Below are 27,478 nucleotides of genomic sequence, written 5' to 3' on the forward strand. Positions count from 1 at the left end.
TCGTGTTTCCATTCCAAACAGTCAGAGTAGAACATGTTCAACACCCCTGCCAATGCATAGGCAAGGTGGTGATTGCGAATGGTGCCCTCTCCATGTCCGGAGCTGTTAGGGAGACGGATCACCTCTGTAGGAGGTCTCTAAGTACTGGAGAACTTAGTGGGGCACATTTACTAAGGGTCTGAACGCCGCATTTTTGTCGGGTTTTGCGATATTTTTTCAGATTTGCCCTGAATTGTACCGGGTTTTTTTGGCGCACGCGATCGGATTGTGCTGCATCGGCGCTGGCTTGCATGCGTCACAAACCAGGGGCCGTGGACGTCGGACAACCTTACTGATTCGCACAAACTGCGTAATTTAAAAACCAAATTGAGTCGCAAGATCAGCACTCACATGCACCGGGAGGAAGAAGGTGAACTCCGGCGGACCTCAGCAGGGGAAGTGACACACGCAGGAAATTGGACGCACAATCTCAGTGAATCGCGGCAGCTCCGAATCCTCGTCGGACATTCTGGATCGGCGGCGTCAACGGGATGGGTAAGTAAATGTGCCCCAGTGACTGCAGCTGTAGCCATTGCCTGGTAAGGCAGGAGTTAACAATGCAAATGTTATTGTCCAATGATATTCCTTGTGATATTGTGAGGCAAGCTGGAAGCTGATTGGAGAGTGCTACCACCTGACCAAGGGAGTATATAAACCCCTGGTGGGTGGGAGCACATGGTCTTGGAATTAGTAATGGGAATTCCGGCTCACTAAAAAGAGTCGGCTCTTCTGGCTCCTGAACGGCTCCCTATTATTTTGCACCTAAATTTGTGACTTTTTTTTTTTTTTTTAAATTGCGCTTCATAAATGTTTTTACCACATTTGTTTTACACATCTTGATAATTCCGGCGTAACCATTGTCGTAAACATTGTGAGACATTTATTTGCAAGAAAACTGACTCAAATACTATGATAAATTCGACCCCACACACTAGAATTCGGTGATTTCTGTCGGTAAATAATCGGCCTCTCTGAGGGGCGAGAGCAATCTCCGGTCGCCCAGACAATCTGTCATGGAGGCCACACAACTCATAGGAGAAGATTTATCAGAAGTGTCTGAGGTAAAACTGTTCTTGTTGCCAATGGAAACCAATCAGAGCTCAGCTTTCATTTTATAAACCGAGGTGGGAAAATTTAAGCTGAGCTCTGATTGGTTGTCGTGGGCTTCTGCTTTCAAACACTTTTGATAAATCTCACCTTTTGGTTTCCCCACTAGAAGGTTTATCATGACGCTTCACAGATTGTGACAGGAAACCTTGATCGGAGACTTCCATAGTCTTCTGCCACATGAACACGTATGGTCCATGTTTGCTGGAGCGAACACCGTGCAGTGGTCAGGAGTCCTTGTGGGTCTGTTTCCACGCCCCGGACACATTTGTGTGCAGCCATCATCCTGACAGTCCTGCGGCCAAGGTACAGGTCACGAGGACAGGGGAGGAGGGTCATAGGCGACCACCGTATTCCATCGCTTACCCGAGTTATCAGGTGTGTCAGACTTAACTCAACTTTTTTAACACCTTCAGGATCTTTTTCATGCTTTTCCTGCTCAAATTCTAAAAGATATCACTTTTTTATATCTAGGGAAACAATAAGAGGGGGAATTGCTTGGGAAGCACAGTAAGTGGGTTACAATAAGAGCAGGACTTACTGGAGGGAAGGGGCACAATATGAAGGGGCTGCTGGGGGGACACATTAAGTGGGGGCTTTTATATGAGGGGGGCTGGGGACACAATTTCAGGGGCTACAATTTGACAGGGAGATGAGGGGGACACAATAAGAGGGGGAGTTGCTTGGCGGGCACAGTAAGTGAAGAGCGGGAGATACTGGGGGGGCACGATAAGAGGGTGAGTGAGTTGCTTGTGGAGGTACAGTAAGAGAGGGGTACAATATAAGGGGTTATTACTGGGCTACACAATAAAAGGGGAGGGGGGCACATAAAGTGGTGGGTTTAATATGAGGGGGGCTGGTGACACAATATCAGGGGCTACAATGTGACAAGGAGAGAGGGGGACACAATGTGAGGGGGAGGTGGAGGGCATTAAGAGGGAAATTATATTATGTAGGGGTGGAGTAAGGGGTGGAGCAAAAGGTGTGGCTTAGGGCAAAACATATGACTTATGACTATAAGGATATTCAGATAGACATGGCTGCCGGTCCTTGAATCTCGGATAATGTTCTGGCTGGGAATTCCTGGAGTGAAATTCATGAAGGTAATGGGAGTCCGAGCATCATAACTATGTATGATATAAGGATTCCCTGCTTCCCCGTGGAACACCCGTGCCGAACTGTAATCATAATATGCGGGGAAGCAGGGAATCCTTGCATCATCATATCATTCTCCCATATAAAAAGAAAAAAGTCCAATACAAATGGCCCAAAATACCCTGGAGCTTGAGGGGTTAAAACAGTGGCCAATAGATATAAAGATGTGTAAATAAATCACGACTATCCAGCAGAGACTTTATCCCGGTACCGGATATTTTTAGCGTTTTGCGTATTGCACATGCGGATGGCGCCACCTAGCGATCATAACGCGCAGTCTGCGCATGCGTACGATGTCACTGTTGTGGTCTGTTTCTGTGTCACGCAGCGCCTCCTAGCGTTTGTATTAAATATTGAGTGACCTTATCTGTATTCCCGGAAGTTCTCCGTTGGTCGGGCGAAGCCGGCGGCGGCCATGTTTGATGCGGGCAATGTTACAGTATTACTTTCTTACAAGGACGGAGGTGAAGTGTCCCTGAGCGGGGCGGGTGTTATGTGGACTGGTCACAGCAGCTGACACTTGGAAGATCGGGTAACCATATTTGTATGGTAGAAGTGGGGTCGCAGGGTTCATTGATGATGGGCAATAAGTCATATTTTGTTTATGATTTAGATATTTTGTATGTTGTTGTGGTGGTGTCAGTGTCTTGGGTGCTGTGTCCAGGGTGCCGTGTCCAGGCTGCTGTGTCCAGGCTGCTGTGCTGTGTCCAGGGTGCTGTGTCCAGGCTGCTGTGCTGTGTCCAGGGCACTGTGCCGTGTCCAGGGTGCTGTGTCCAGGCTGCTGTGCCGTGTCCAGGGTGCTGTGTCCAGGCTGCTGTGCTGTGTCCAGGGCACTGTGCCGTGTCCAGGGTGCTGTGTCCAGGCTGCTGTGCCGTGTCCAGGGTGCTGTGTCCAGGCTGCTGTGCCGTGTCCAGGGTGCTGTGTCCAGGCTGCTGTGCCGTGTCCAGGGTGCTGTGTCCAGGCTGCTGTGCTGTGTCCAGGCTGCTGTGCCGTGTCCAGGGTGCTGTGTCCAGGCTGCTGTGCCGTGTCCAGGGTGCTGTGTCCAGGCTGCTGTGCCGTGTCCAGGGTGCTGTGTCCAGGCTGCTGTGCTGTGTCCAGGGCACTGTGCCGTGTCCAGGGTGCTGTGTCCAGGCTGCTGTGCCGTGTCCAGGGTGCTGTGTCCAGGCTGCTGTGCTGTGTCCAGGGTGCTGTGTCCAGGCTGCTGTGCTGTGTCCAGGGCACTGTGCCGTGTCCAGGGTGCTGTGTCCAGGCTGCTGTGCCGTGTCCAGGGTGCTGTGTCCAGGCTGCTGTGCTGTGTCCAGGGTGCTGTGTCGTGTCCAGGGTGCTGTGCCGTGACCAGGGTGCTGTGCCGTGTCCAGGGTGCTGTGCCGTGTCCAGGGTGCTGTGCCGTGTCCAGGCTGCTGTGCTGTGTCCAGGCTGCTGTGCTGTGTCCAGGGCACTGTGCCGTGTCCAGGGTGCTGTGTCCAGGCTGCTGTGCCGTGTCCAGGCTGCTGTGACGTGTCCAGGGTGCTGTGTCCAGGCTGCTGTGCCGTGTCCAGGGTGCTGTGTCCAGGCTGCTGTGCTGTGTCCAGGGCACTGTGCCGTGTCCAGGGTGCTGTGTCCAGGCTGCTGTGCCGTGTCCAGGGTGCTGTGTCCAGGCTGCTGTGCTGTGTCCAGGGTGCTGTGTCCAGGCTGCTGTGCTGTGTCCAGGGCACTGTGCCGTGTCCAGGGTGCTGTGTCCAGGCTGCTGTGCCGTGTCCAGGGTGCTGTGTCCAGGCTGCTGTGCTGTGTCCAGGGTGCTGTGTCGTGTCCAGGGTGCTGTGCCGTGTCCAGGGTGCTGTGCCGTGTCCAGGGTGCTGTGCCGTGTCCAGGCTGCTGTGCCGTGTCCAGGCTGCTGTGTCGTGTCCAGGGTGCTGTGTCGTGTCCAGGGTGCTGTGCCGTGTCCAGGGTGCTGTGCCGTGTCCAGGGTGCTGTGCCGTGTCCAGGGTGCTGTGCCGTGTCCAGGGTGCCGTGTCGTGTCTAGGGTGCCGTGTCCAGGGTGCTATGCCGTTTCCTGGGTGTGTGCCGTGTCCTAGATCCTCTGTCCTGGGTACTCTGTGGTGTCCTGGGTGCTGCGCTGTGTTCTGTCCTAGGTTCTATGTCCTGGATCCTCGGTATTGTGTCCTGAATACTGTGCCGTGTCCAGGATGTTGTGCTGTGTCCGAGGTGCCGTGTCCTGGGTGCTCTGTTCTGTCCTGTACTGGGTGCTGTGCAGTGTTCTGTCCTAGGTTCTGTGTCCTGGTAGCTGTGTCCTGGGTGCTGTGCTGTGTTCTGTACTAGGTTCTATGTCCTGGATCCTCGGTGCTGTGTCCTGGGTGCTCTGTTCTGTTCTGTCCTGTACTGGGTGCTGTGCTGTGTTCTGTCCTAGGTTCTATGCCCTGGATCCTCGGTGCTGTGTCCTGGGAGCTGTGTCGTGAGGGTGCTTTGTTCTGTCCTGGGTGCTGTGCAGTGTCCTGTCCTAGGTTCTGTGTACTGGGTGCTCTTTTCTGGGTGCTGTGTTACAAGTGAAGAGCCGTCTGCTATCAATGAGAATAGTTTCAGTATTCTAATAGCGATACAAAATATATTACAATATATACCCTGAGGCAGTGGCATCACTCCAAGCTGCCGGGCTCCCGACTATAATGTATGGTTTATAGCACTAGTCCTCTCATATGGGAAAGCTACACCATAAGGGCCCCCCAGGCCTCTTGGGTCCGGTTGTGACCGCACACTCTGCCCTGCCCTGAGGAGTTGTTCTCGCCTCGGCTTTCCATAGTTTATCTGGGAAAGTTTGGTGACATTGTCCTTACTGCACCACTTCACAGGAAGCGTCTGCTCTGCTACATAGGTATAGTAGAGGACGACTGTACAGGACGGAATGGATTGTTGCTAATTCACTCTCTTGTCCCTCCAGGAACCAATGCTTCTGCATGCAGCCCTCTTCCGGCGCGGTCTGACCACTAAGGATGTACAGAAATTTCCTACTGAACTACTGAGCAATGAGACGGAGCAGCGGTGCCGGCAGATCCTGGGCAAGAACTCTCTGCCCCCGAAGGTGTCTGCCGGTGTCCTGGTAACATTATGCACCTCTGGGGGGGCTCCAGCTTTTCTGTACACCCTCAGGTCCTCCACGCTCAAAGGGAGACATAAGGGAGATGTGAGGTAGGTGGCAGATGTTCTCATGACCTCTGACCTATTCTCTGCACCCCTACGGTGGAGGACACCCTGCAATCTCAATGTGGATTTTATGCTTTTCCAGCTTTCCAGGCGGCAAGTGCGATTCATCGGATCGAGATGTGATAGATACAGCACTAAGGGAAGCACAGGAGGAACTCGGGGTGACACTATCGCGCAGTACAATCTGGGGGCCAATGAAGCCCATCACAGACTGGGTAAGACCGGAGGAGGATACGAATCCTTGCGTGTGGTCAGTGCACATGGATCATAGCGTGTAGTCCAGGATGGCTAGATGGATGGATGGATTAAAATGCAAATCCACAGCAGATCTGATTGGTTCTCCAGGACCCCAAATATGTGATCTCCTTTCATTCCTTTTTTTACCAGCCTATACTTATTACAGGGGTTTTCTAGAATCGGAATTTTTAAGACGTTGCATCATGATGGGAAATTAATATCAGAAATTTAGGGGTTCAACAAGTAGGACCCCCCCACTGTCCGAGAATCCAAGTGGATACCAGCAGTGCAGGAACAGAACCAACCTGCAGAAGTCCAGAGACGCAGATTGTGGCTACTCCATCTACTTGCTGCATGAGAAGCCCGTAATACAATTTATATTGTGGATGCAGATTGCAATGAAAGGCCAAATATTACAGAAGAATTTGAGAAAGTTATAAGTGTCCTTTAAATGGACATTAAAAGTATTCAAGCGTGAACAACCATTATTGGTCTCAGGGACGCATTATCACACTGCTCAACTTTAAGGGACTGCACTAGTAACCAGCACGCCAGATTGGCAAACAACCACAGTACAGCACGCTGATGTATTGCTACGCAGTGAATACAGGAGCAGACAATAACAGTGGAGACCCCAGAGCAAACATGGCAATAATGGAGTGACCTCCGAGCACACAATACTATTACTACTCTCCTTTCTTGGCTCCTCTTCTGCTCCCTGCACCACACTGGTTCTATGCAGCGGAATCCGGACCCAGAGCAGAATGGCGCCAGGAGCAGGAGAGGACCCAGAGTAGTACAGTACTTCACTGCATAACGCTGAAATAGTACTATGCAGTGAATATAGGAGCCGCCAGGTGACCACCGGGTCTGTAGGGGTTAATCAGAGCTGCCAGCTCTTAGTAACTGGGGCTCTTATAAGGCAGGAGGCCATGGATAAGAAATATAAGATTCCCACAGTCTCGTTGCCTGGAGAAAGTGTCCCTGGTTTATCAGGATGGATGCATGACAGGAGAGTTGGGTTTGTGGTCATCTGTACTTGCCTCCTCTCTTACACGGCTCGTGTTCTGTCCTTACAGACCGGAATGGTTATAGTGCCAGTCCTAGCAAATATCGGATGTCTAGAAGATCTGTCAATGAAGCCCAATCGTGAAGAGGTAAGTACTGCACTATGAGAGCCCATTCAGATGGGTGCGTCCATTGCGTGACGTGTGATATCCACGTGCAGTCTGTGCTATATAAATAAAGAATTATTATTATTGTATCCACATCCTTTTTAATCACATCCTCAAAAACAGGAGGAGTTTCTTATTTACTTTCTGCCCGTCTGGTTGCCTAGAAACATTTGAGGAAAAAACAAAGCACATTTGGATGTCATCCATGTGCCGTCCGTTTTTTTGTCAGATCCATTGACTTCTATCTGAATTTGAGAAAAAAAAAAGTGGACTGACCCATAGACATCAACGCGTCATTATACAATCTGCAAAAAAAAAACAAAAAAACGGATAGCATGTGGATGTCAGAAACGTGTGAATGAGCCCCAATACAGATCTTATTAGTACTTTTTAAAATCCTCAGATGTACAGCAAGTCGTAACCTTGGGCAGGTTTTTCATTTGAGGTGTGCTAGAGGATTCAGTCCTACTTTCCATGCTCACGCACACGACAGCCGTGGGGGGGGGGGGTGATGCGGCCCCCATAGAGGTCTAAAGCACCCGGTCACGGTGGGGAGAGCGCACTTGGGGGTGGGGATTTATCATGGCTGAAAAGAGTCTACGTCGGGAATTGTGACTTCTCTGCGCCGGGCCATGCAGTGTTGTGCGCCAGGTCAGAGCTGGTGTAGGAGTGAACACTGGAGCCCCCTAATAGAGCCAGTGTATGATAAATGTGTCCCACCGCACCACAACCCAGCAGGGCGCTCACCCCTCTTACACCCAGCCGTGTGCTGGCTCGGCTCATGTACAACGCATTCCTGGGCCACTTGCGCGCCATTGTGAGCACGCATCCCTCGTCTGTGTGTATGAGCAGACTCCCTGAGCAGCAAACTCTAGAGCAGGTCCTATTCCTGCCGGGGTTTGCGGCTCGGGAGGTCCGGTGTCTGTTGTCCGATATTGCACACACATACAGGTCTGGTGCCGATACTCCTTCTGCTTTTTGATAACTGCTGCACTGGAGGAATCTGTTGTATTTTAGGTCCTAATATTTGGCAGCTCTGCGTAATCTGTGAGCGCTATATAATTATTATTACTAATAGTCCTATTCATGATCTCCTGCCTTTAGGTGGAGTCGCTCCTCACTCTCCCGCTGTCCCTGGCCTGTACAAGCTCCATTCGTGGTTACACCTGCTTCCGCCAGGGAGGGCGCTACGCCTACACTCTGCCAGTCTTCCGCCTCCCAGGACACAACGTGTGGGGGCTCACAGCCATGATGACAGACTCTGCCCTTTCCTTGTTATTCCCCGGCTCCTATCACAGTGTCCTTAGTGGCTCTCGCGCCCGGTGACCCTCTCCTTCATCTGGATAAACCTACGAGCTGTGATACAGGAAGTGGAAAAGTAAAATTAAAGATTTTCTTGTTTCCTTGAGACTGCAGTCGGCTTAGAAAGTTTGGATTTATTAGCAGGTACAGAGGTTCACACAGTATTTCCTCTTATAAATAAATCAGACGTCTCTCTGCAGTCCCTCAGCTGCCGGCTCGCTGTCCCTCAGTTGCCGGCTCGCTGTCTCTCCGCTTTATCAAACTGTTTCATGCGTTCCTCCAGCTCGGGCCGGAAGTGGCGGATCAAACCCTGCAAGGAAAAAAAAGGGATTGAGTGTCCAATCAGATCACTGCTTTTAAAGTGTTCCCCAAACTATTCCCTACCAGGTGTTTTTTTTAAATAAAACGTGACTCGTCACCGGGTTTTGCTCCACTAAACTACCAGCCCCTCAGGTAGGAGATAAAATGTCTGCAATTCCCTCTTTTATGTGAAATTCCATCCATATACTTATGAAAACCCTTTCCCAAAAGTGAGGCAAATATGACTCCTGTGAAAACGAGATGAGTCAAGTTTTGTGGTTGCAAGAGAAGTGTCACTAAGAAGCCCCTGGGATGAGAAGAGTCATATTTCCCTGACTTTAATAGGTAAACGGGCAAAATTTGACATAAAAAAGGGAATTCTAGAAAGGACATTTAATACCCAACATGACAGGACTAGTAGTTTAAGGAGAATCTGTCACAAGGTTTTATCCAACTAAAAGAAAATCTAACATCAAAATCCAACATGATAAACCAGGGACACTTACTCATAGATCCTGTGACTGTGGTAATCCTCTTATAGTTACTATAAGCCTCCTTCCTTCTAAAATCAACTTTTACTTAAAAATTTAATTATGCTAATGAGCCTAAGGAGCTCGAGGGGTGGGTGGTCCAGAGCCCTCAATGATGTCTCTACAGACAGGCCGTTACAATGAGCAGAGCAGGTCCTCCCTATACACTTACTGCTGCTGCACGATTACACAGGCAAAAGAACGAGGGAGAGACATATTCTGCTCATTGTAACAGCCTGTAAACCTGCAACACTGAGATGCTCTGGTAACACCCACTAGAGCCCCTTAGCCTTTTTGACATATCTATAAAGGCTCGTTTTAGAAGGAGGAGGCCATGGATAATGTCTCTGGTTTATCAGGATAGATTTTGATGGGAGATTTGCACATTTGTCAGTAAATTTGACCAAAACACTGCAATATTAGTATATACGACAGGTGTGTTGCATTTTACCTGCACGGGCCAAGCGGCTCCATCCCCTAGGGCGCAGATGGTGTGGCCTTCTATCTGCTTGCTGATCTCCCACAACATGTCGATCTCATCCGGACGGGCATTTCCCTGGCACATTCGCCACATCATTTTGTTCATCCAGTCAACACCTGGTAACAGTTCACACAAAGCAGCTCAGGTAACCACTAGCACGTTATGAAAAGTCCATTATAAAAGCCAAAATATTGGAAGGAGCTCTGTTTAACCCCTTCATGACCAGGTAAATTTTTGCGGTTCTGTTCTGTGCGTCTTTAACCGGTTCGCGACCGCCCGCCGTGTATTCACGGCGGCGGTCGCGTCGCGCAGCATGGAGAGGGCTCACGGGCTGAGCCCTCTTCATAGCCGGTAAGTCTTTGCTGCATATTGCTAGCACCGATCGCAGGTGTTTTTACAGCGTGGGCTGCCGGCAGCCTCAAACAGATAGCGGCGCATGGGCGCCGCCATCTTACCTGGGATCGCCGCTCCCCGTGACGTCATCGGGGGGCGGCGATCCGTCTCCATGGTAGCCTCGGGTCTTCCGAAGACCCGAGGCTATTTCGTTTTAACCCCTTCATTACAATGTGCTGATAGCACATTGTAATGAATGAGGAAGAAAATCCCCATATACTTTCATACTGTAGTGATGGTATGATAGGATCGATCAAACATCCTAGGGTTAAAGTACCCTAGGGAGTCTGAAAAATAGTATAAATAAAAATAAAAAAAAGAAAAAAAAAATTATAATAAAAAACCTAAAATTTAAAATCACCCCCCCCTTTCCCTAGAACTGACATAAATATAAATAAACAGTAAAAATCATAAACACATTAGGTATCGACGCGTCTGAAAATGCCCGATCTATCAAAATATGATAACGGTTTTTCAATGCGTTTAACCCCGTAACGGAAAATAGCACCCAAAGTCGAAAATGGCACTTTTTGCCATTTTGAAAAATCTAAAAAAATCTATAAAAAGTGATCAAAAGGTCGTACAGTCCTAAAATTTGGTATCCCCTTAATCGTACCGACCCAAAGAATAAAGTAGACATGTCATTTGGGGTGCTCAGTGAAAGACGTAATATCCAAGCCCACAAGAAAATGGCGCAAATGCGTTTTTTCACCATTTTCATTGCATTTGGAATTTTTTTCCCGCTTCCGAGTACATGGCATGGAATATTTAATACCATCATTATGAAGTGCAATTCGTTACGCAGAAAACAAGACGTCACACAGCTCTTTACGTGTAAAAATAAAAAAGTTATAGATTTTTGAAGGTGGGGAGTGAAAAATGGACATGAAAAAACAGGAAAGGGCCCGGTCCTTAACCGGTTAAATGACGAGATCTTTGGAAAAGCTTTACACATCGTGACAATTTTTACTCCGTTTTATTTTCCGTGACGTGAGACTTTCCTCCTCTGATCATGGGTGTTACAGATGGGTGTCCGCTGTAATATACAGTGGATGGACACCCACACCTTCTGGCACCATCTCCGATCAGGGTCCGGTAACAAAAGCTGGAGGTCGTGGATAACAGTGGATGTCTCTGGTTCTGTAAAGCCTCCATACACTGATACTATATTAAAGGGGACATGCTTCTGTTTAATATGACATCTATGTTGTGTTTCTAGGTGCCAGGGCTCAGTAGATCTATCTGTTTGAAGTTGGCCACTGTCATGACATCTATACACATGGAATCGGCATGGGGCGTGTGGTATCTTTAGACACCTGTCCCAATACCAGAGATGACCCTACATTATAACAATGGGCACTGAACTCACAGAGCTTTGAATAAACTTTGATTTGTAAAATCCCATCCACGGCCCTCGTATGCTGCAGTAAATGGGAAATATATATATATATATATATAATATTGGCTACTTCCTTCCAAAAATCGCGGTCTGTGCCGCGCATATGTAAGGAGATGAATAGAGCTTAGGGCAATGCCAGGCTCTATCCATTGTCACGGCTGTTTTTGGAAATGATCAGACCCCTTTTTAACCCTCTGGACAACCCCTTTAAGCTGCTGGATTTGACTGTATGCAGAAAGCACAAAAAATTTTGATAACATAAGTCCCAAACTTACCTTCCCTACAGGGGGTGCACTGACCACAACTTTCATGTTTATAGAACTCTATAAGACGAGCGATGGCGCGTACAATGTCGGTCTGTAACACAAGAGGCGACATCCTGCAGGTCAGTATCTCGCAGACGGGTCCATCGGACACTTGGGGTTTTGTACACTCACCGACTTATTCATCACGATGACGGCTGCCGTGCCCAGGCCGGTCTGTGCCTGTATCAGAGCATCAAAATCCATGAGCACGTCATCACACACTGAGCGGGGGATGAGGGGAGTGGACGAACCTCCGGGGATTATGGCCAACAGGTTGTCCCAGCCGCCGGTGACACCACCTACAGGCACCGGACAGGTCAGTAATGTGTACAATGTCCACACAGCTGCGTCTACCTACCACATTCACCTACCTGCATGTCTTTCTATCAGCTCTTTCAGTGGGATGGACATCTCCTCCTCAACGGTGCAAGGATTGTTGACATGTCCAGAGATATTGAAAAGTTTGGTTCCAGAATTTCTTTCCCGGCCAAAAGCAGCGAACCAGGATCCACCACGGCGGCAGATAGTAGGGGCCACGGACACAGTTTCCACATTAGCGACTGTTGTGGGGCAGCCAAAAACACCTACAAGAAAACAAGGTCATCACTGTCGGCATCAGGGAACCCCTTAAAGGGGTTTTCCCATGAACAAAAGTTAGGCCCTATCCATGGAACATTAACTTGCTGATCAGTGGGGGTCTCAATGCCGAGACCCCCACAGATCACGAAAATGATGGGTCCCTCCGTCAAACTAATGGAGCAGACAGCCGCGCATGACCGTTCTGCTCCATTCATCTCAATGGAGCTGACAGAAACTGCAGAGCGCTGCACTCACCCCTCTTTTTTTTTTGTGATCTGTGGGGTCTCATCAATGAGACCCCCACCGATCAGCAAGTTAGGCCCTATCGCGTCTATATCCGATCTATCAAGATATTATATCTGGATAGATGGGATATTTTGGGAGGCGGTGATTTTACGTTTATGATTTTACTTGTATATTTTTATATCAGTTCTAGGGAAAGGGGGAGGGGGGGTTTGAACTTTTCAAATTAGAATTTTTCAGACCCCCTAGGATACTTTGATCCTACTATATACTGCCATACTACAGTACAGCAGTATATGGGGATTTTCCACATCATCTATTACAGCATGCAAGTCAAACGTTGTAATAGATATGCTTAGAAGAGGACCTGTCACCCAAAGAAATGTTTTTGTGCAGGGTCCGACTGAGCAGTAACAGCCCCTTTAGGTGCACATGTTTTGTACAAGCAGTTTGCACGTTCTCTCTGGTGCAAAGTCAGACAGAAAACTGGCGCAGGGGCTTTAATAAATGTGTCCCATAATGTTTTATTTATTTCATGGACCTGTTACGCACCAGTCTTGGTTGTGTGTTAGTCCACAAAGGATTGGACATGCTGAAATCCAACAGTCCAGTCCTTTTCATCCTTCATATTTGCTTATTCTGTAAAGACTAATAACATAAGATTCCTACCAACGTCTGCGGGGAAAGGAGGCTTGAGCCGGGGCTTTCCTTGCTTTCCTTCGATACTCTCTATCAAGGCCGTCTCTTCACCACAGATATAGGCACCGGCTCCCCTGACCACGAACACATCAAAGTCATATCCCGAGCCGCAGGCGTTGCGTCCAATAAGACCGGCTGCATACGCTTCCTGGATCGCCACCTGTTACAAATCCAGCATCAAGAGCATTCAGGGAGGAGTATTTTCACCCTCAGGATATTAGAGCGACAATTCCAGGATTATTATTACATCTCTAATTTAAAAGTGTTCCAGGGCGTGAGTAATAAACAAAGAGAAAGAAAAGAAAGGGCCACGTTGGTGCATGGCGGCTTCCAGCAGATCCCGGATGATGGGAGCAGAGGTCACACCAACATTTTTCCAGTAGGGTAATAATACTCCTCTTACCAATTTTGATGAGTATTTTTTCCTTGGCATATGTAGGGTTAATAAATGCCTATTTATACAAGATGATGATTACAGCCAGTGGGTCCTGTGCTCCAATAGCCGACTACGGCAATTCTAATGATCTTACATCATACATTAGTCTGTGTTCACACATCGTAACCAGCACCCCACCCCAGACTATGGACGACCGCACTTACCCACAAAACTGGACTATTTAAAAGGAAACCTACCATCAGGATTGTATCTTTTAAGGTAGATGTAATGGAAAGTTCCCAGTAATATCCTAAACCCTAAACTATCTTTTCCTTATCCTATAACAAATTCTACCTGCGTGCGGCCAAGGTGAATCTGGCGCACTGTCAGCGGGAGGCAAGGAGGGATCACTGAGGCTACTGGGGTGGCGAGTAGCCTTCGCTCCCCGGAGAGGACACTTCACCCCCCAGTAGCCTCTGCAGAAAATTAACATATTAGTTAAATAAACTTACAATAAGGTTAGAAAGTGTCATAGAATTAGGAAAGGATAGTTTAGGGTTTAGGATGTTACTAGGAACCGACCATCACTTCTACCTATTAGGTACATTCTCTCACTCCCACAGTACAGGATTGGGCAGTCACATCATGCCGATGGTTCTGTGTGCACATGCAGGGCTCCTCCTGCGGATGTGTAAGGTCATGTGACCAGAACACTACTAGTCACATGACCTTAACATTGAGGTTGCAGCTGGGAACTAATGGCCTGCCTGAAGCGGAAAAGCCCCATGCGGGGTTATTTTAAGGGAGTAAAAGTGCCTGTGTAAGCGTCTATGAAACATATACAGGCGTTATCGCAACCGCTAGGTGAGGAATAAGAGGATACAACAGCTAAAGCCCACAAATCCCCATAAAAAAGAACTGTCTTGTACATACAAGTCCTCCTGGGATGCCATCACTCCACAGGTTCCCCCAGGTTCTGCCTGGACCAATACCTGTAGGTTTGAGGCTTCGTTGTAGAACTCTCCTCTGATGTATATGTAGGCGGCTCGGGCGCCCATGCTGCGGCCAGCCACCAGACATCCCTCCACCAGCTTGTGGGGATCATGTCTCATGATCTCACGATCCTTGCAGGTGCCGGGCTCTCCTTCATCTGCATTCACCACAAGATACTTGGGGCTGGAAAAACATCAAAAAGTAGAACTAAAAATATCAGTAGAAAGAAAACCAAAAGGGTAAAAACAGAATTTCTTGCTAAAGAGTCCATCCACAATCCGACTCTATCCCTACTTCATAAATGCACATGATAATGGGTGGGCAGTGACCTGTGGCTCCGCCAACAGTAGTAAAGTTGCCATCAAGGAAATTTACCGTCCGGACATTCCTCATAGATCCAGGCTCCGTGACTGTGGTATCTTCTTATATCTGTTATCCATGGCCTCCCTTCCTTCTAATATCAAACTTTTCTAATCATGCTAATGGGTCTGATGGGCTATGGGGGTGTTACCAGAGCCCCTCTGTGCATTTTACATAATAAGGTATAAATGGGATATCAGCTAGTTTAATGCCTTCATTCCCACACCCGAGATCCAGCACAAGTGCCGGGTATTACAGACATTTACGATACCGGAGCAGAGGGTCGGTACAGGGGAAGTAGCACAGACAAATCTAAACACTATGTAGCAGTATTGGGGTGTGACCTCCCCCTTACACAAGTGAATGACTGCAACAAGGTCAATCAAGAGGCAGATTGAACAATATATAAATTTACATATATCCCCCCCCCTCCAAGCGCCTTTCATTGGTTTGCTGAAGTGAAGCTCACCGTCCATCCGAGGGCTTATTCATGAAACTCCATTTCAATCCTGTTGGGAATCCGGCGCCTCCTCTTCCGCGCAGGCCTGAAGCTTTGATCTCCCCCAATATCCAATCCACTCCTTTTAGAAGAATTTCCTTGGTCTTGTACCAGTCTCCACGGCTCTGAGCTCCTTTTAGTCTGGAGAAAGAGGAAAGGAGGTCGGTGGTCAAAAAACGCTACAGCACCAGAACAACGCTGTAGAATATACCTACTTACCTCCAATCGTGACGGCCGTACAGATTCGTAAAAATTCGATCTTCATCACTTAGGGGCCCAAACTTTGTCTTTTTTGGTGCCTGGTAATAATGAATATAATGTTTGTTATAGGAAATCTTCCATCGAAATCCATCCTGATAAACCAGGGACATAACTCATAGATCCAGGCACCGTGACTGTGGTAATCTTCTTATATTTGTTATCCATGGCCGCCTTCCTTCTAACATCAACTTTTATGATTATTCTAATGAGTCTGGGGACTCTGGGAGGCGTTTCCAGAGCCTCTGAGTGCTGTAGCTTCACGAGCTGTTACAATGAGCAGAGCAATCTCTCCTCCCTCTGCCTACCTGCTCATTGTAACAGCCTGTAAAGCTACAGCACTGAAAGGCTCTGGAAACACCTCCCAGAGTCCCTCAGGCTCATTAGAATAATAGTTGATTTTAGAAGGAAGGGGGCCATGGGTAACAAATATAAGAAGATTACCACAGTCATAGTGCCCGGATCTATGAGTATCCAGGGACAACAAAAATTGTAAACACCAGGGCTGAGAGAGACAGGTTAGAATTATTAACTGAGAATTAGAGAATGTGTTATTTTGTTATCCTGAATACATTTAAGAATCCTGTCTCCATGGGAACAGTCCATACAGTAACATATGATTGTATTAGGATATGGGACAGACTTACCTGTTCAGGGGCAGTAGCATTAAATCGGACTAAAGAAACGGCAGGTGTGGAGGAGGGGATGGACGAGCGCAGGAGGTGTCGGAGTGACAGCATCATCCTGGCAGGAGGCCTAGAAGACAGAGGGCGATGTAAGAACTTCAGTGGAGCTTGGATTCTAGAGGAGGCTCTTCAGTAGCTGCTCCTCCAGCGATTCTGGCACAGTAGAGATTTCTCCTCTCTCGGGCCTACTGTTCTGGAGCGATCGGCGCCATCAGTCTCCCATCAGAATCCATCCTGATAAACCAGGGACATTGCTCATAGATCCAGGCACCGGGACTGTGATCCATGGATTCATTCCTTCTAACATCAACTCTTATAATCCTGCAAATGCACAAGTGCTGAGGGAGCAGGAGGGCGACACAGTGTAGCAGTCTGTAAAGCCAGATCACAGAGGGGCACTGGAAACACCCCCCCAGAGACTCTCAGACTCATCAGCATAATTATAATAGAAGGCAGGAGGCCATGGATAACGGATATGAGAAGACTCCACAGTCCTGGATCTAGGAGTAATGTCCCTGGTTTATCAGGATGGATTCTGATGGAAGATCCCTTTAAAGTAATACTGTCAGATTAGCAGTCCCATACAAGCGGCAGGACACACGCCTAACCTGCTGTTCCATCACTGGGTGATAACAGGACTCCCGTTCTCTGGGGGGGGGGGGTCCCCTCACTTATCACCATGTGAAAATAATCCTGTCCAATAATCTGCTCAAATAAATCGAATGCAAATTAACACTAATGGAAGAGAAACACGTCCCATCATTATAGGCCAAATAGTAACAAAGGTACGAACACAGGTGTGAACTGGGCCTAAGAGAAGATTCAATATTTTTTATGCAAAATAGGTTCTGGGGGCCTGTACCTGTTGGGGCATCTGCTGATTTTTTTTTTTTACGCTGCCCATTGCTACCCAGAATCGTCCCATTGTCATATCTCCCACTTGTCATCCCGGATCCAGTGGGACAGTCCAGGTACTTGGGCTGTGTCCCGTTGTCACAGAGCTGGTTACAGTGATAACGCAGAGAGCCGGCAGCTTTCTACACTATCACTGTGCATCTGCTTCTACCGTGTGTGATAGTGATGGGTTGTTCACGAACGAGCCGACACAACGAGCCAGCTCTTTCGCGAGAACGAGGGGAGTCAGCCGATGGCTCACCAAGCCCCCGGGTTAAAATTGGTGTGGAATGGGGTGATTGACTGGCCTGAGGCTCCCTATTGTATATGTAATAGGGAGGCGTTCAGGAGTCAGAAGAGCCGGCTCTTCATAGTGAGTGGAGCCTAATGAGCCAGATCATCAAGAAGAGCCGGACTTTCCATCACTAGTGTGTGGGGAGGCAGCAGACGCCATGTGATGTTGTCATTTGCCTGCCGGCTGCACCGCTACATACGGGAGGAGAGGGAAAGAGCTGCTGCAGGGGAACGGGGAAAGTTGTGTGTCTGTGTTTATTATAAGAAGGGAGCCACAATAAGAGGGGGAAGCTGCCGAGGGGGAACAGGGGGCACAATTGAGCTACAATGTGACAGAGCTGGGGGGACACAATATGAGGGAAAGATGGAGGGCATAGCATCCTGTGGTTATATAACCATGCACACAGGCACTGAAGTACAGTCCAGTTTATGGGCAGCATGATGCCAGGTAATGACGGTAAAGCGCACCTACACACTGTATATACAGCATACATCAGCATGCACCAGGATCACACACTCCTCACTGAGGTAAAGCCATCTCATCCCAAACCAGAAGTCATATCACACTGGCAGGGTTATGTAACCAGACACATTCCACAGCAGCCCCCTCCCTGCGGGCGCCGTACCGACCACCCACCTCTAATACACAGTATAACGCCAAACGACAACTTATACATAACGTAACATTTGTATTTATATAGTGTCACCTTCAGCAGCAGCGACCGACACCGGCTCCTCCTCTTCCGTCCGTGATTCCCAGCAGGCGCTAGAGGAGAAGTACTGGCGCGCACCGTGACGTCAGCAGCGCGGGAGCCGCCATCTTTACTGCTGGCACATTCCCTACGAATAATATTCTCCCAGCGTTTCTCGCTCTGATATTCTCGTGACATGTAGGTGATAGCTCGTCAATAAGCGCAGATAAACTTTCCTGCCCCAGGAGTTCAGAAACTGTCACGTTACAGGACACCTGTACAAGTGGGTCACACACCATAAGGAAGCATGTGTGCCCCGTTATTACACTATACATTGCTTATACACGTCTTCTATAATACTAGCCCTCATGATGAATAATATAACTACTATAATACTGCCCCCATGTAAAAGAATATAACTACTATAATACTGCCCCCTATGTACAAGAATATAACTACTATAACACTGCCCCCTATGTACAAGAATATAACTACTATAATACTGCCCCCTATGTACAGGAATATAACTACTATAATACTGCCCCCTATGTACAAGAATATAACTACTATAATACTGCCCCCATGTAAAAGAATATAACTACTATAATACTGCCCCCTATGTACAAGAATATAACTACTATAACACTGCCCCCTATGTACAAGAATATAACTACTATAATACTGCCCCCATGTAAAAGAATATAACTACTATAATACTGCCCCCTATGTACAAGAATATAACTACTATAACACTGCCCCCTATGTACAAGAACATAACTACTATAATACTGCCCCCTATGTACAAGAATATAACTACTATAATACTGCCCCCTATGTACAGGAATATAACTACTATAATACTGCCCCCTATGTACAAGAATATAACTACTATAATACTACCCAATATGTACAAGAATATAACTACTATAATACTGCTCCCTATGTACAGGAATATAACTACTATAATACTGCTCCCTATGTACAAGAATATAACTACTATAATACTGCCCCCTATGTACAAGAATATAACTACTATAATACTGCTCCCTATGTACAGGAATATAACTACTATAATACTACCCCCTATGTACAAGAATATAACTACTATAATACTGCCCCCTATGTACAAGAATATAACTACTATATTACTGCCCCCTATGTACAGGAATATAACTACTATAATACTGCCCCCTCTGTACAGGAATATAACTACTATAATACTGCCCCCTATGTACAAGAATATAACTACTATAATACTGCCCCCTATGTACAAGAATATAACTACTATAATACTGCCCCCTATGTACAGGAGTATAACTACTATAATACTGCCCCCTATATACAAGAAAATAACTACTATAATACTGCCCCCTATGTACAAGAATATAACTACTATAATACTGCCCCCTATGTACAAGAATATAACTACTATAATACTGCCACCTATGTACAGGAGTATAACTACTATAATACTGCCCCCTATATACAAGAATATAACTACTATAATACTGCCCCCTATTTACAGGAATATAACTACTATAATACTGCCCCCTATGTACAGGAATATAACTACTATAATACTGTCCCCTATGTACAGGAATATAACTACTATAATACTGCCCCCTATGTACAAGAATATAACTACTATAATACTGCCCCCTATATACAGGAATATAACTACTATAATACTGCCCCATATGTACAAGAATATAACTACTATAATACTGCCCCCTATGTACAAGAATATAACTGCTATAATACTGCCCCCTATGTACAGGAATATAACTGCTATAATACTGCCCCCTATGTACAAGAATATAACTACTATAACACTGCCCCCTATGTACAAGAATATAACTACTATAATACTGCCCCCTATGTACAGGAATATAACTACTATAATACTGCCCACTATGTACAAGAATATAATTACTATAATACTGCTCCCTATGTACAAGAATATAATTACTATAATACTGCCCCTATGTACAGGAATATAACTACTATAATATTGCTCCCTATGTACAAGAATATATCTACTATAATACTGCCCCCTATGTACAAGGATATAACTACTATAATACTGCCCCCTATGTACAAGAATATAACTACTATAATACTGCCCCCTATGTACAAGAATATAACTACTATAATACTGCCCCCTATGTACAAGAATATAACTAATATAATACTGCCCCCTATGTACAAGAATATAACTACTATAATACTGCCCCCTATGTACAAGAATATAACTACTATAATACTGCCCCCTATGTACAAGAACATAACTACTATAATACTGCCCCCTATGTACAAGAATATAACTACTATAATACTGCCCCCTATGTACAAGAATATAACTACTATAATACTGCCCCCTATGTACAAGAATATAACTTCTATAATACTGCCCCTATGTACAAGAATATAACTACTATAATACTGCCCCCTATATACAAGAATATAACTACTATAATACTACCCCCTATGTACAGGGATATAACTACTATAATACTGCCCCCTATGTACAGGAATATAACTACTATAATACTGCCCCCTATGTACAAGAATATAACTACTATAATACTGCCCTCTATGTACAAGCATATAACTATTATAATACTGCTCCCTATGTACAAGCATATAACTACTATAATACTGCCCCCTATGTACAAGAATATAACTACTATAATACTACCCCCTATGTACAAGAATATAACTACTATAATACTGCCCCCTATGTACAAGAATATAACTAATATAATACTGCCCCCTATGTACAAGAATATAACTACTATAATACTGCCCCCTATGTACAAGAATATAACTACTATAATACTGCCCCTATGTACAGGAATATAACTACTATAATACTGCCCCCTATGTACAAGAATATAACTACTATAATAATGCCCCCTATGTACAGGAATATAACTACTATAATACAGCCCCCTATGTACAAGAATATAACTACTATAATACTGCCCCCTATGTACAGGAATATAACTACTATAATACTGCCCCCTATGTACAAGAATATAACTACTATAATACTGCCCCCTATGTACAAGAATATAATTACTATAATACTGCCCCCTATGTACAGGAATATAACTACTATAATACTGCCCCCTATGTACAGGAATATAACTACTATAATACTGCCCCCTATGTACAAGAATATAACTACTATAATACTGCCCCCTATGTACAAGAATATAACTACTATAATACTGCCCCCTATGTACAAGAATATAATTACTATAATACTGCCCCCTATGTACAGGAATATAACTACTATAATACTGCCCCCTATGTACAGGAATATAACTACTATAATACTGCCCCCTATGTACAAGAATATAACTACTATAATACTGCCCCTATGTACAAGAATATAACTACTATAATACTGCCCCTATGTACAGGAATATAACTACTATAATACTGCCCCCTATGTACAAGAATATAACTACTATAATACTGCCCCCTATGTACAAGAATATAACTACTATAATACTGCCCCCTATGTACAAGAATATAACTACTATAATACTGCCCCTATGTACAGGAATATAACTACTATAATACTGCCCCCAATGTACAGGAATATAACTACTATAATACTACCCCCTATGTACAAGAATATAACTACTATAATACTGCTCCCTATGTACAGGAATATAACTACTATAATACTGTCCCCTATGTACAAGAATATAACTACTATAATACTGCCCCCTATGTACAGGAATATAACTACTATAATACTGCCCCCTATGTACAAGAATATAACTACTATAATACTGCCCCCTATGTACAAGAATATAACTACTATAATACTGTCCCCTATGTACAAGAATATAACTACTATAATACTGCCCCCTATGTACAAGAATATAACTACTATAATACTGTCCCCTATGTACAAGAATATAACTACTATAATACTGTCCCCTATGTACAAGAATATAACTACTATAATACTGCCCCTATGTACAAGAATATAACTACTATAATACTGCCCCTATGTACAGGAATATAACTACTATAATACTGCCCCCTATGTACAAGAATATAACTACTATAATACTGCCCCTATGTACAGGAATATAACTACTATAATACTGCCCCCAATGTACAGGAATATAACTACTATAATACTACCCCCTATGTACAAGAATATAACTACTATAATACTGCTCCCTATGTACAGGAATATAACTACTATAATACTGTCCCCTATGTACAAGAATATAACTACTATAATACTGCTCCCTATGTACAAGAATATAACTACTATAATACTGTCCCCTATGTACAAGAATATAACTACTATAAGGGCTCATTCACACGAGCGTTCATAGGGTCGTACATGCGGCCGCAAATTTGCGGGCGCATATACGTCCCCATAGATGGCAATGGCGGACCAGCAGCGGAACGGTGCAACACATGTGTGGAACCGATCCGCGTCGCACACCGCAAAAAGATAGAGCATGCTCCACTGTTTCCTATGGAGGGAGTAGGGGTCACCTCCTCCTCACCTCCAGCACATGGCGGTATACCTGCATAGGTCGCAACCATCCAGCTGCGCCCATATACTGTGAGCCCCTGGGGATGTTGGGAATGTGTGTGTGTGTGTGTGGGGCGTTACTAAGGCGGTACTTCCATGCTGCTGCTTCACTGGCTGTTACAACGAGCAGAGCACGTCTCACCCCTCCCCCTGCTCTGCTCTTTGTAACAGCCTGTAACAGGCTCTTCAATGTTTATAAAAGTTGATTTTAGAAGGAAGGAGGTCATGGATAACAAATATAAGAATAGCACAGTCACAGTGCCCGGATCTATAAATAATGTCCCTGGTTTATCAGGATGGATTTTGATGGGAAATTTCCTTTAACTACTATAAAACTGTCCCTAATAACGAGAAAACAGCTTCCTATACTACTGCCCTGTATGGACAAGAAGATGGACCTAAAGAAGAAGAAGTAGAGAGATGTTTCCTCTCACCCTCCTCTTTTCTATATTTTGGAGTAAATATTGATGCAGCTTTACATGACTCCGGGGACCTCGGCCTCCATTCACATCATTTCCAGGAAAGCTCAGTGACTCACACATGGGATCTTCATCAGACTATACACAGTACAGGAGCCCTGGCTGCACTGTGACCTTCCTGACCCCTGCACAATGGCAGGAGATAAAACTCTGACCAAGAACTTTATTAGGTGTTATTGTGGAGGAGACGCTAACCATTACTCCTTGGAAGGAATTCCCCACATTTTCATTCCGGTGGTTCATCCTTACTTGACAAGATCTGCTGAGGTCTGATACAGGGACAGCCAGATAAGCAAATAAGTGTCCATCCTTTTTGGAAAAAAAAGGATAATCCGATACTCACCTTTCCCTGTTCCCCCACAGCAGTCATCTTCTACAAGCTGGAAGCTGCACACTGCTGCGGCAGAGAAGAGGCCTGAATGCTGCAGAGGAACAGAGCACGGTGAATATCTGATTACTGATTTATTTCCCATAACTTCCACAACCAGGTGTTCCAGCTTCCTTTGTGGAGGTTTCTCACTCATGGAGATCCCCTTTCTCTTATGTCTAGTTCTCCCATCAGTTAAATGCAGTATCATGACATGCAGAGTGCGCATGCGCGGTAGACACCACTGGCTTGCCCCTGATCCACTTGAAGTTCCACCTTTGTGCACAGTGCAGCGCTCAGTCTCCGATGGCGTGGTCGATTTCTGGAATATGGATTAGCACTTTGGGTCTCTAAGTGGGGAATGGAGAGATCCAAAAGCACAGAGGGGCATGCGCTGTGTTCCTCGGCACCCTCCCTCTTGGCACTATTAGGCCTGGTCCCCCAGTGTGAATTTCATAACCCCTGAGGAAGCGTGGGTGAAAGGTGTGTTGAGTTGGCTGGAGCCTCTCCACACCTGGCCCTAATGGGTAAGACATAATGGCCCACATTTATTAAAGCCCCTGCGCCAGTTCTGTTGGACTATGCACATTTTTTTTTAGTGTAAACTGCTTTCACGGGTATTTATAAAGTGTTCTGCACTGAAATGGGTGTCGGACCATGCGCCACATTTAGAATGCAATATTAAGTTTTGAAAAGAAAAGCGGATGTCTAAGAAGGATATGATAATTACAATCGCTTTATTAAATCAAATAAGAAAGAGTAAAAACATTTAAAAAGCACATGCAAGTGCTACATAAATCCTAGTGTCCCCAGTGCAGTAATACATAATATAATCAAGGTGACGCAGGCTTGTAAAGCAATAGTCACGTTAGGTCAAATAATAATCTACACAAGTGTGGTATCAAAAGAAGCCATAGTAAAAGAAAAGTATAGTCACAGCCATATATTACCTGGGTGGGCACTTGATCGGAAGCCTTGAAATACAAAGGCTTCCTCAGGGGTAAAGGGGTAATAGACTAACCAGGACTATATATAGTATGCCCAGTCCTGAGAAACTCACCCACACCTGTCGCACGTGAGATCCGATGACGCAGTGTGCGCTCCGTGAACCGGAAGTTAGAAATTGTGTCACTTCCGGTGACGCGGCGGGTGAATAATATTGCGCATGCGCCAAAGAAGACCAGGGGCGATTGGTTAAAAAGTATATACAGCACACATTCATACAATATTTCATAGCTAGCGCAATTAAAATCTAAAAGCAGTTGAAAGTGCCAGTGCATGACGAATAAGGGAACAAAATATTATATTTTGATATGAATATTTATATTGAGTAGTGTATGTGAGCCCACCATAGTAGTTATATTCTTGTACATAGGGGGTAGTATTATAGTAGTTATATCCCTGTACATAGGGGGCAGTATTATAGTAGTTATATTCTTGTACATAGGGGGCAGTATTATAGTAGTTATATTCTTGTACATAGGGGCAGTATTATAGTAGTTATATTCCTGTACATAGGGGGCAGTATTATAGTAGTTATATTCTTGTACATAGGGGGCAGTATTATAGTAGTTATAGTCTTGTACATAGGGGGCAGTATTATAGTAGTTATATTCTTGTACATAGGGGGTAGTATTATAGTAGTTATAGTCTTGTACATAGGGGCAGTATTATAGTAGTTATATTCTTGTACATAGGGGGTAGTATTATAGTAGTTATAGTCTTGTACATAGGGGCAGTATTATAGTAGTTATATTCTTGTACATAGGGGGCAGTATTATAGTAGTTATATTCTTGTACATAGGGAGCAGTATTATAGTAGTAATATTCTTGTACATAGGGGGCAGTATTATAGTAGTTATATTCTTGTACATAGGAGGCAGTATTATAGTAGTTATAGTCTTGTACATAGGGGGCAGTATTATAGTAGTTATATTCTTGTACATAGGGGGTAGTATTATAGTAGTTATAGTCTTGTACATAGGGGGCAGTATTATAGTAGTTATATTCTTGTACATAGGGGGTAGTATTATAGTAGTTATAGTCTTGTACATAGGGGCAGTATTATAGTAGTTATATTCTTGTACATAGGGGGTAGTATTATAGTAGTTATAGTCTTGTACATAGGGGCAGTATTATAGTAGTTATATTCTTGTACATAGGGGGCAGTATTATAGTAGTTATATTCTTGTACATAGGGAGCAGTATTATAGTAGTAATATTCTTGTACATAGGGGGCAGTATTATAGTAGTTATATTCTTGTACATAGGAGGCAGTATTATAGTAGTTATATTCTTGTACATAGGAGGCAGTATTATAGTAGTTATATTCTTGTACATAGGGGGCAGTATTATAGTAGTTATATTCCTGTACATAGAGGGCAGTATTATAGTAGTTATATTCCTGTACATAGGGGGCAGTATTATAGTAGTTATATTCTTGTACATAGGGGGCAGTATTATAGTAGTTATATTCCTGTACATAGGGGGCAGTATTATAGTAGTTATATTCCTGTACATAGGGGGCAGTATTATAGTAGTTATATTCCTGTACATAGGGGGCAGTATTATAGTAGTTATATTCTTATACATAGGGGGCAGTATTATAGTAGTTATATTCTTGTACATAGGGGGCAGTATTATAGTAGTTATATTCTTATACATAGGGAGCAGTATTATAGTAATTATATTCTTGTACATAGGGGGCAGTATTATAGTAGTTATATTCCTGTACATAGGGGGCAGTATTATAGTAGTTATATTCCTGTACATAGGGGGCAGTATTATAGTAGTTATATTCCTGTACATAGGGGGCAGTATTATAGTAGTTATATTCTTATACATAGGGGGCAGTATTATAGTAGTTATATTCTTGTACATAGGGGGCAGTATTATAGTAGTTATATTCTTATACATAGGGAGCAGTATTATAGTAATTATATTCTTGTACATAGGGGGTAGTATTATAGTAGTTATATTCCTGTACATAGGGGGCGGTATTATAGTAGTTATATTCTTATACATAGGGAGCAGTATTATAGTAGTTATATTCTTGTACATAGGGGGCAGTATTATAGTAGTTATATTCCTGTACATAGGGGGCAGTATTATAGTAGTTATATTCTTGTACATAGGGGGCAGTATTATAGTAGTTATATTCCTGTACATAGGGGGAAGTATTATAGTAGTTATATTCTTGTACATAGGGGGCAGTGTTATAGTAGTTATATTCTTGTACATAGGGGGCAGTATTATAGTAGTTATATTCTTGTACATAGGGGGCAGTATTATAGTAGTTATATTCTTGTACATAGGGGGCAGTATTATAGTAGATATATATTCCTGTACATAGGGGGCAGTATTATAGTAGTTATATTCTTGTACATAGGGGGCAGTATTATAGTAGTTATATTCTTGTACATAGGGGGCAGTATTATAGTAGTTATATTCTTGTACATAGGGGGCAGTATTATAGTAGTTATATTCCTGTACATAGGGGGCAGTATTATAGTAGTTATATTCCTGTACATAGGGGGCAGTATTATAGTAGTTATATTCTTGTACATAGGGGGCAGTATTATAGTAGTTATATTCTTGTACATAGGGGGCAGTATTATAGTAGTTATATTCTTGTACATAGGGGGCAGTATTATAGTAGATATATATTCCTGTACATAGGGGGCAGTATTATAGTAGTTATATTCTTGTACATAGGGGGCAGTATTATAGTAGTTATATTCTTGTACATAGGGGGCAGTATTATAGTAGTTATATTCTTGTACATAGGGGGCAGTATTATAGTAGTTATATTCCTGTACATAGGGGGCAGTATTATAGTAGTTATATTCCTGTACATAGGGGGCAGTATTATAGTAGTTATATTCTT

General features: G+C 44.6%; 3 protein-coding genes across 8 annotated transcripts in view; 1 reads left to right on the forward strand and 2 right to left on the reverse strand.

Moving 5' to 3' along the window:
- Positions 1-2,587, reverse strand: part of ACY3 (aminoacylase 3) — a 23,094-nt gene extending 20,507 nt beyond the window's left edge. Inside the window, exon 1 of one of the 4 annotated variants that reach the window (XM_072130380.1) lies at positions 2,513-2,587. In XM_072130380.1, coding sequence (XP_071986481.1) covers positions 2,513-2,544 — 32 coding nt within the window. In that variant the 5' untranslated portion in view covers positions 2,545-2,587. The other 3 variants (XM_072130383.1, XM_072130379.1, XM_072130382.1) reach the window with 3 other exon arrangements.
- NUDT8 (nudix hydrolase 8) lies at positions 1,212-8,298 on the forward strand. 3 transcript variants are annotated; one of them, XM_072130395.1, is made up of 5 exons: positions 1,212-1,524; positions 5,216-5,463; positions 5,561-5,693; positions 6,795-6,872; positions 7,995-8,298. In XM_072130395.1, the coding sequence occupies exons 1-5, from the start codon at positions 1,327-1,329 to the stop codon at positions 8,214-8,216; spliced, it is 879 nt and encodes a 292-aa protein (XP_071986496.1). In that variant the 5' UTR covers positions 1,212-1,326; the 3' UTR covers positions 8,217-8,298. The 3 variants fall into 3 exon arrangements, with proteins under 3 accessions (XP_071986496.1, XP_071986497.1, XP_071986498.1); XM_072130396.1 differs by having other exon boundaries at positions 1,214-1,452; XM_072130397.1 differs by lacking the exon at positions 1,212-1,524 and adding an exon at positions 2,677-2,833.
- Positions 8,299-8,306: 8 nt separating this feature from the next.
- NDUFV1 (NADH:ubiquinone oxidoreductase core subunit V1) lies at positions 8,307-18,339 on the reverse strand. Its single transcript, XM_072130338.1, has 11 exons — positions 18,189-18,339; positions 16,255-16,363; positions 15,569-15,648; positions 15,320-15,490; positions 14,490-14,673; positions 13,092-13,281; positions 11,972-12,184; positions 11,733-11,899; positions 11,571-11,652; positions 9,474-9,619; positions 8,307-8,502 (listed from the first exon to the last, which is right to left on the reverse strand). Exons 2-11 carry the CDS (start codon positions 16,348-16,350, stop codon positions 8,419-8,421), a joined length of 1,413 nt encoding a protein of 470 aa, XP_071986439.1. The 5' UTR covers positions 16,351-16,363; positions 18,189-18,339; the 3' UTR covers positions 8,307-8,418.
- Positions 18,340-27,478: the final 9,139 nt, after the last annotated feature.

The sequence above is a fragment of the Engystomops pustulosus genome, chromosome 11, assembly GCF_040894005.1.
Source record: "Engystomops pustulosus chromosome 11, aEngPut4.maternal, whole genome shotgun sequence".
Lineage (NCBI taxonomy): Eukaryota > Metazoa > Chordata > Amphibia > Anura > Leptodactylidae > Engystomops > Engystomops pustulosus.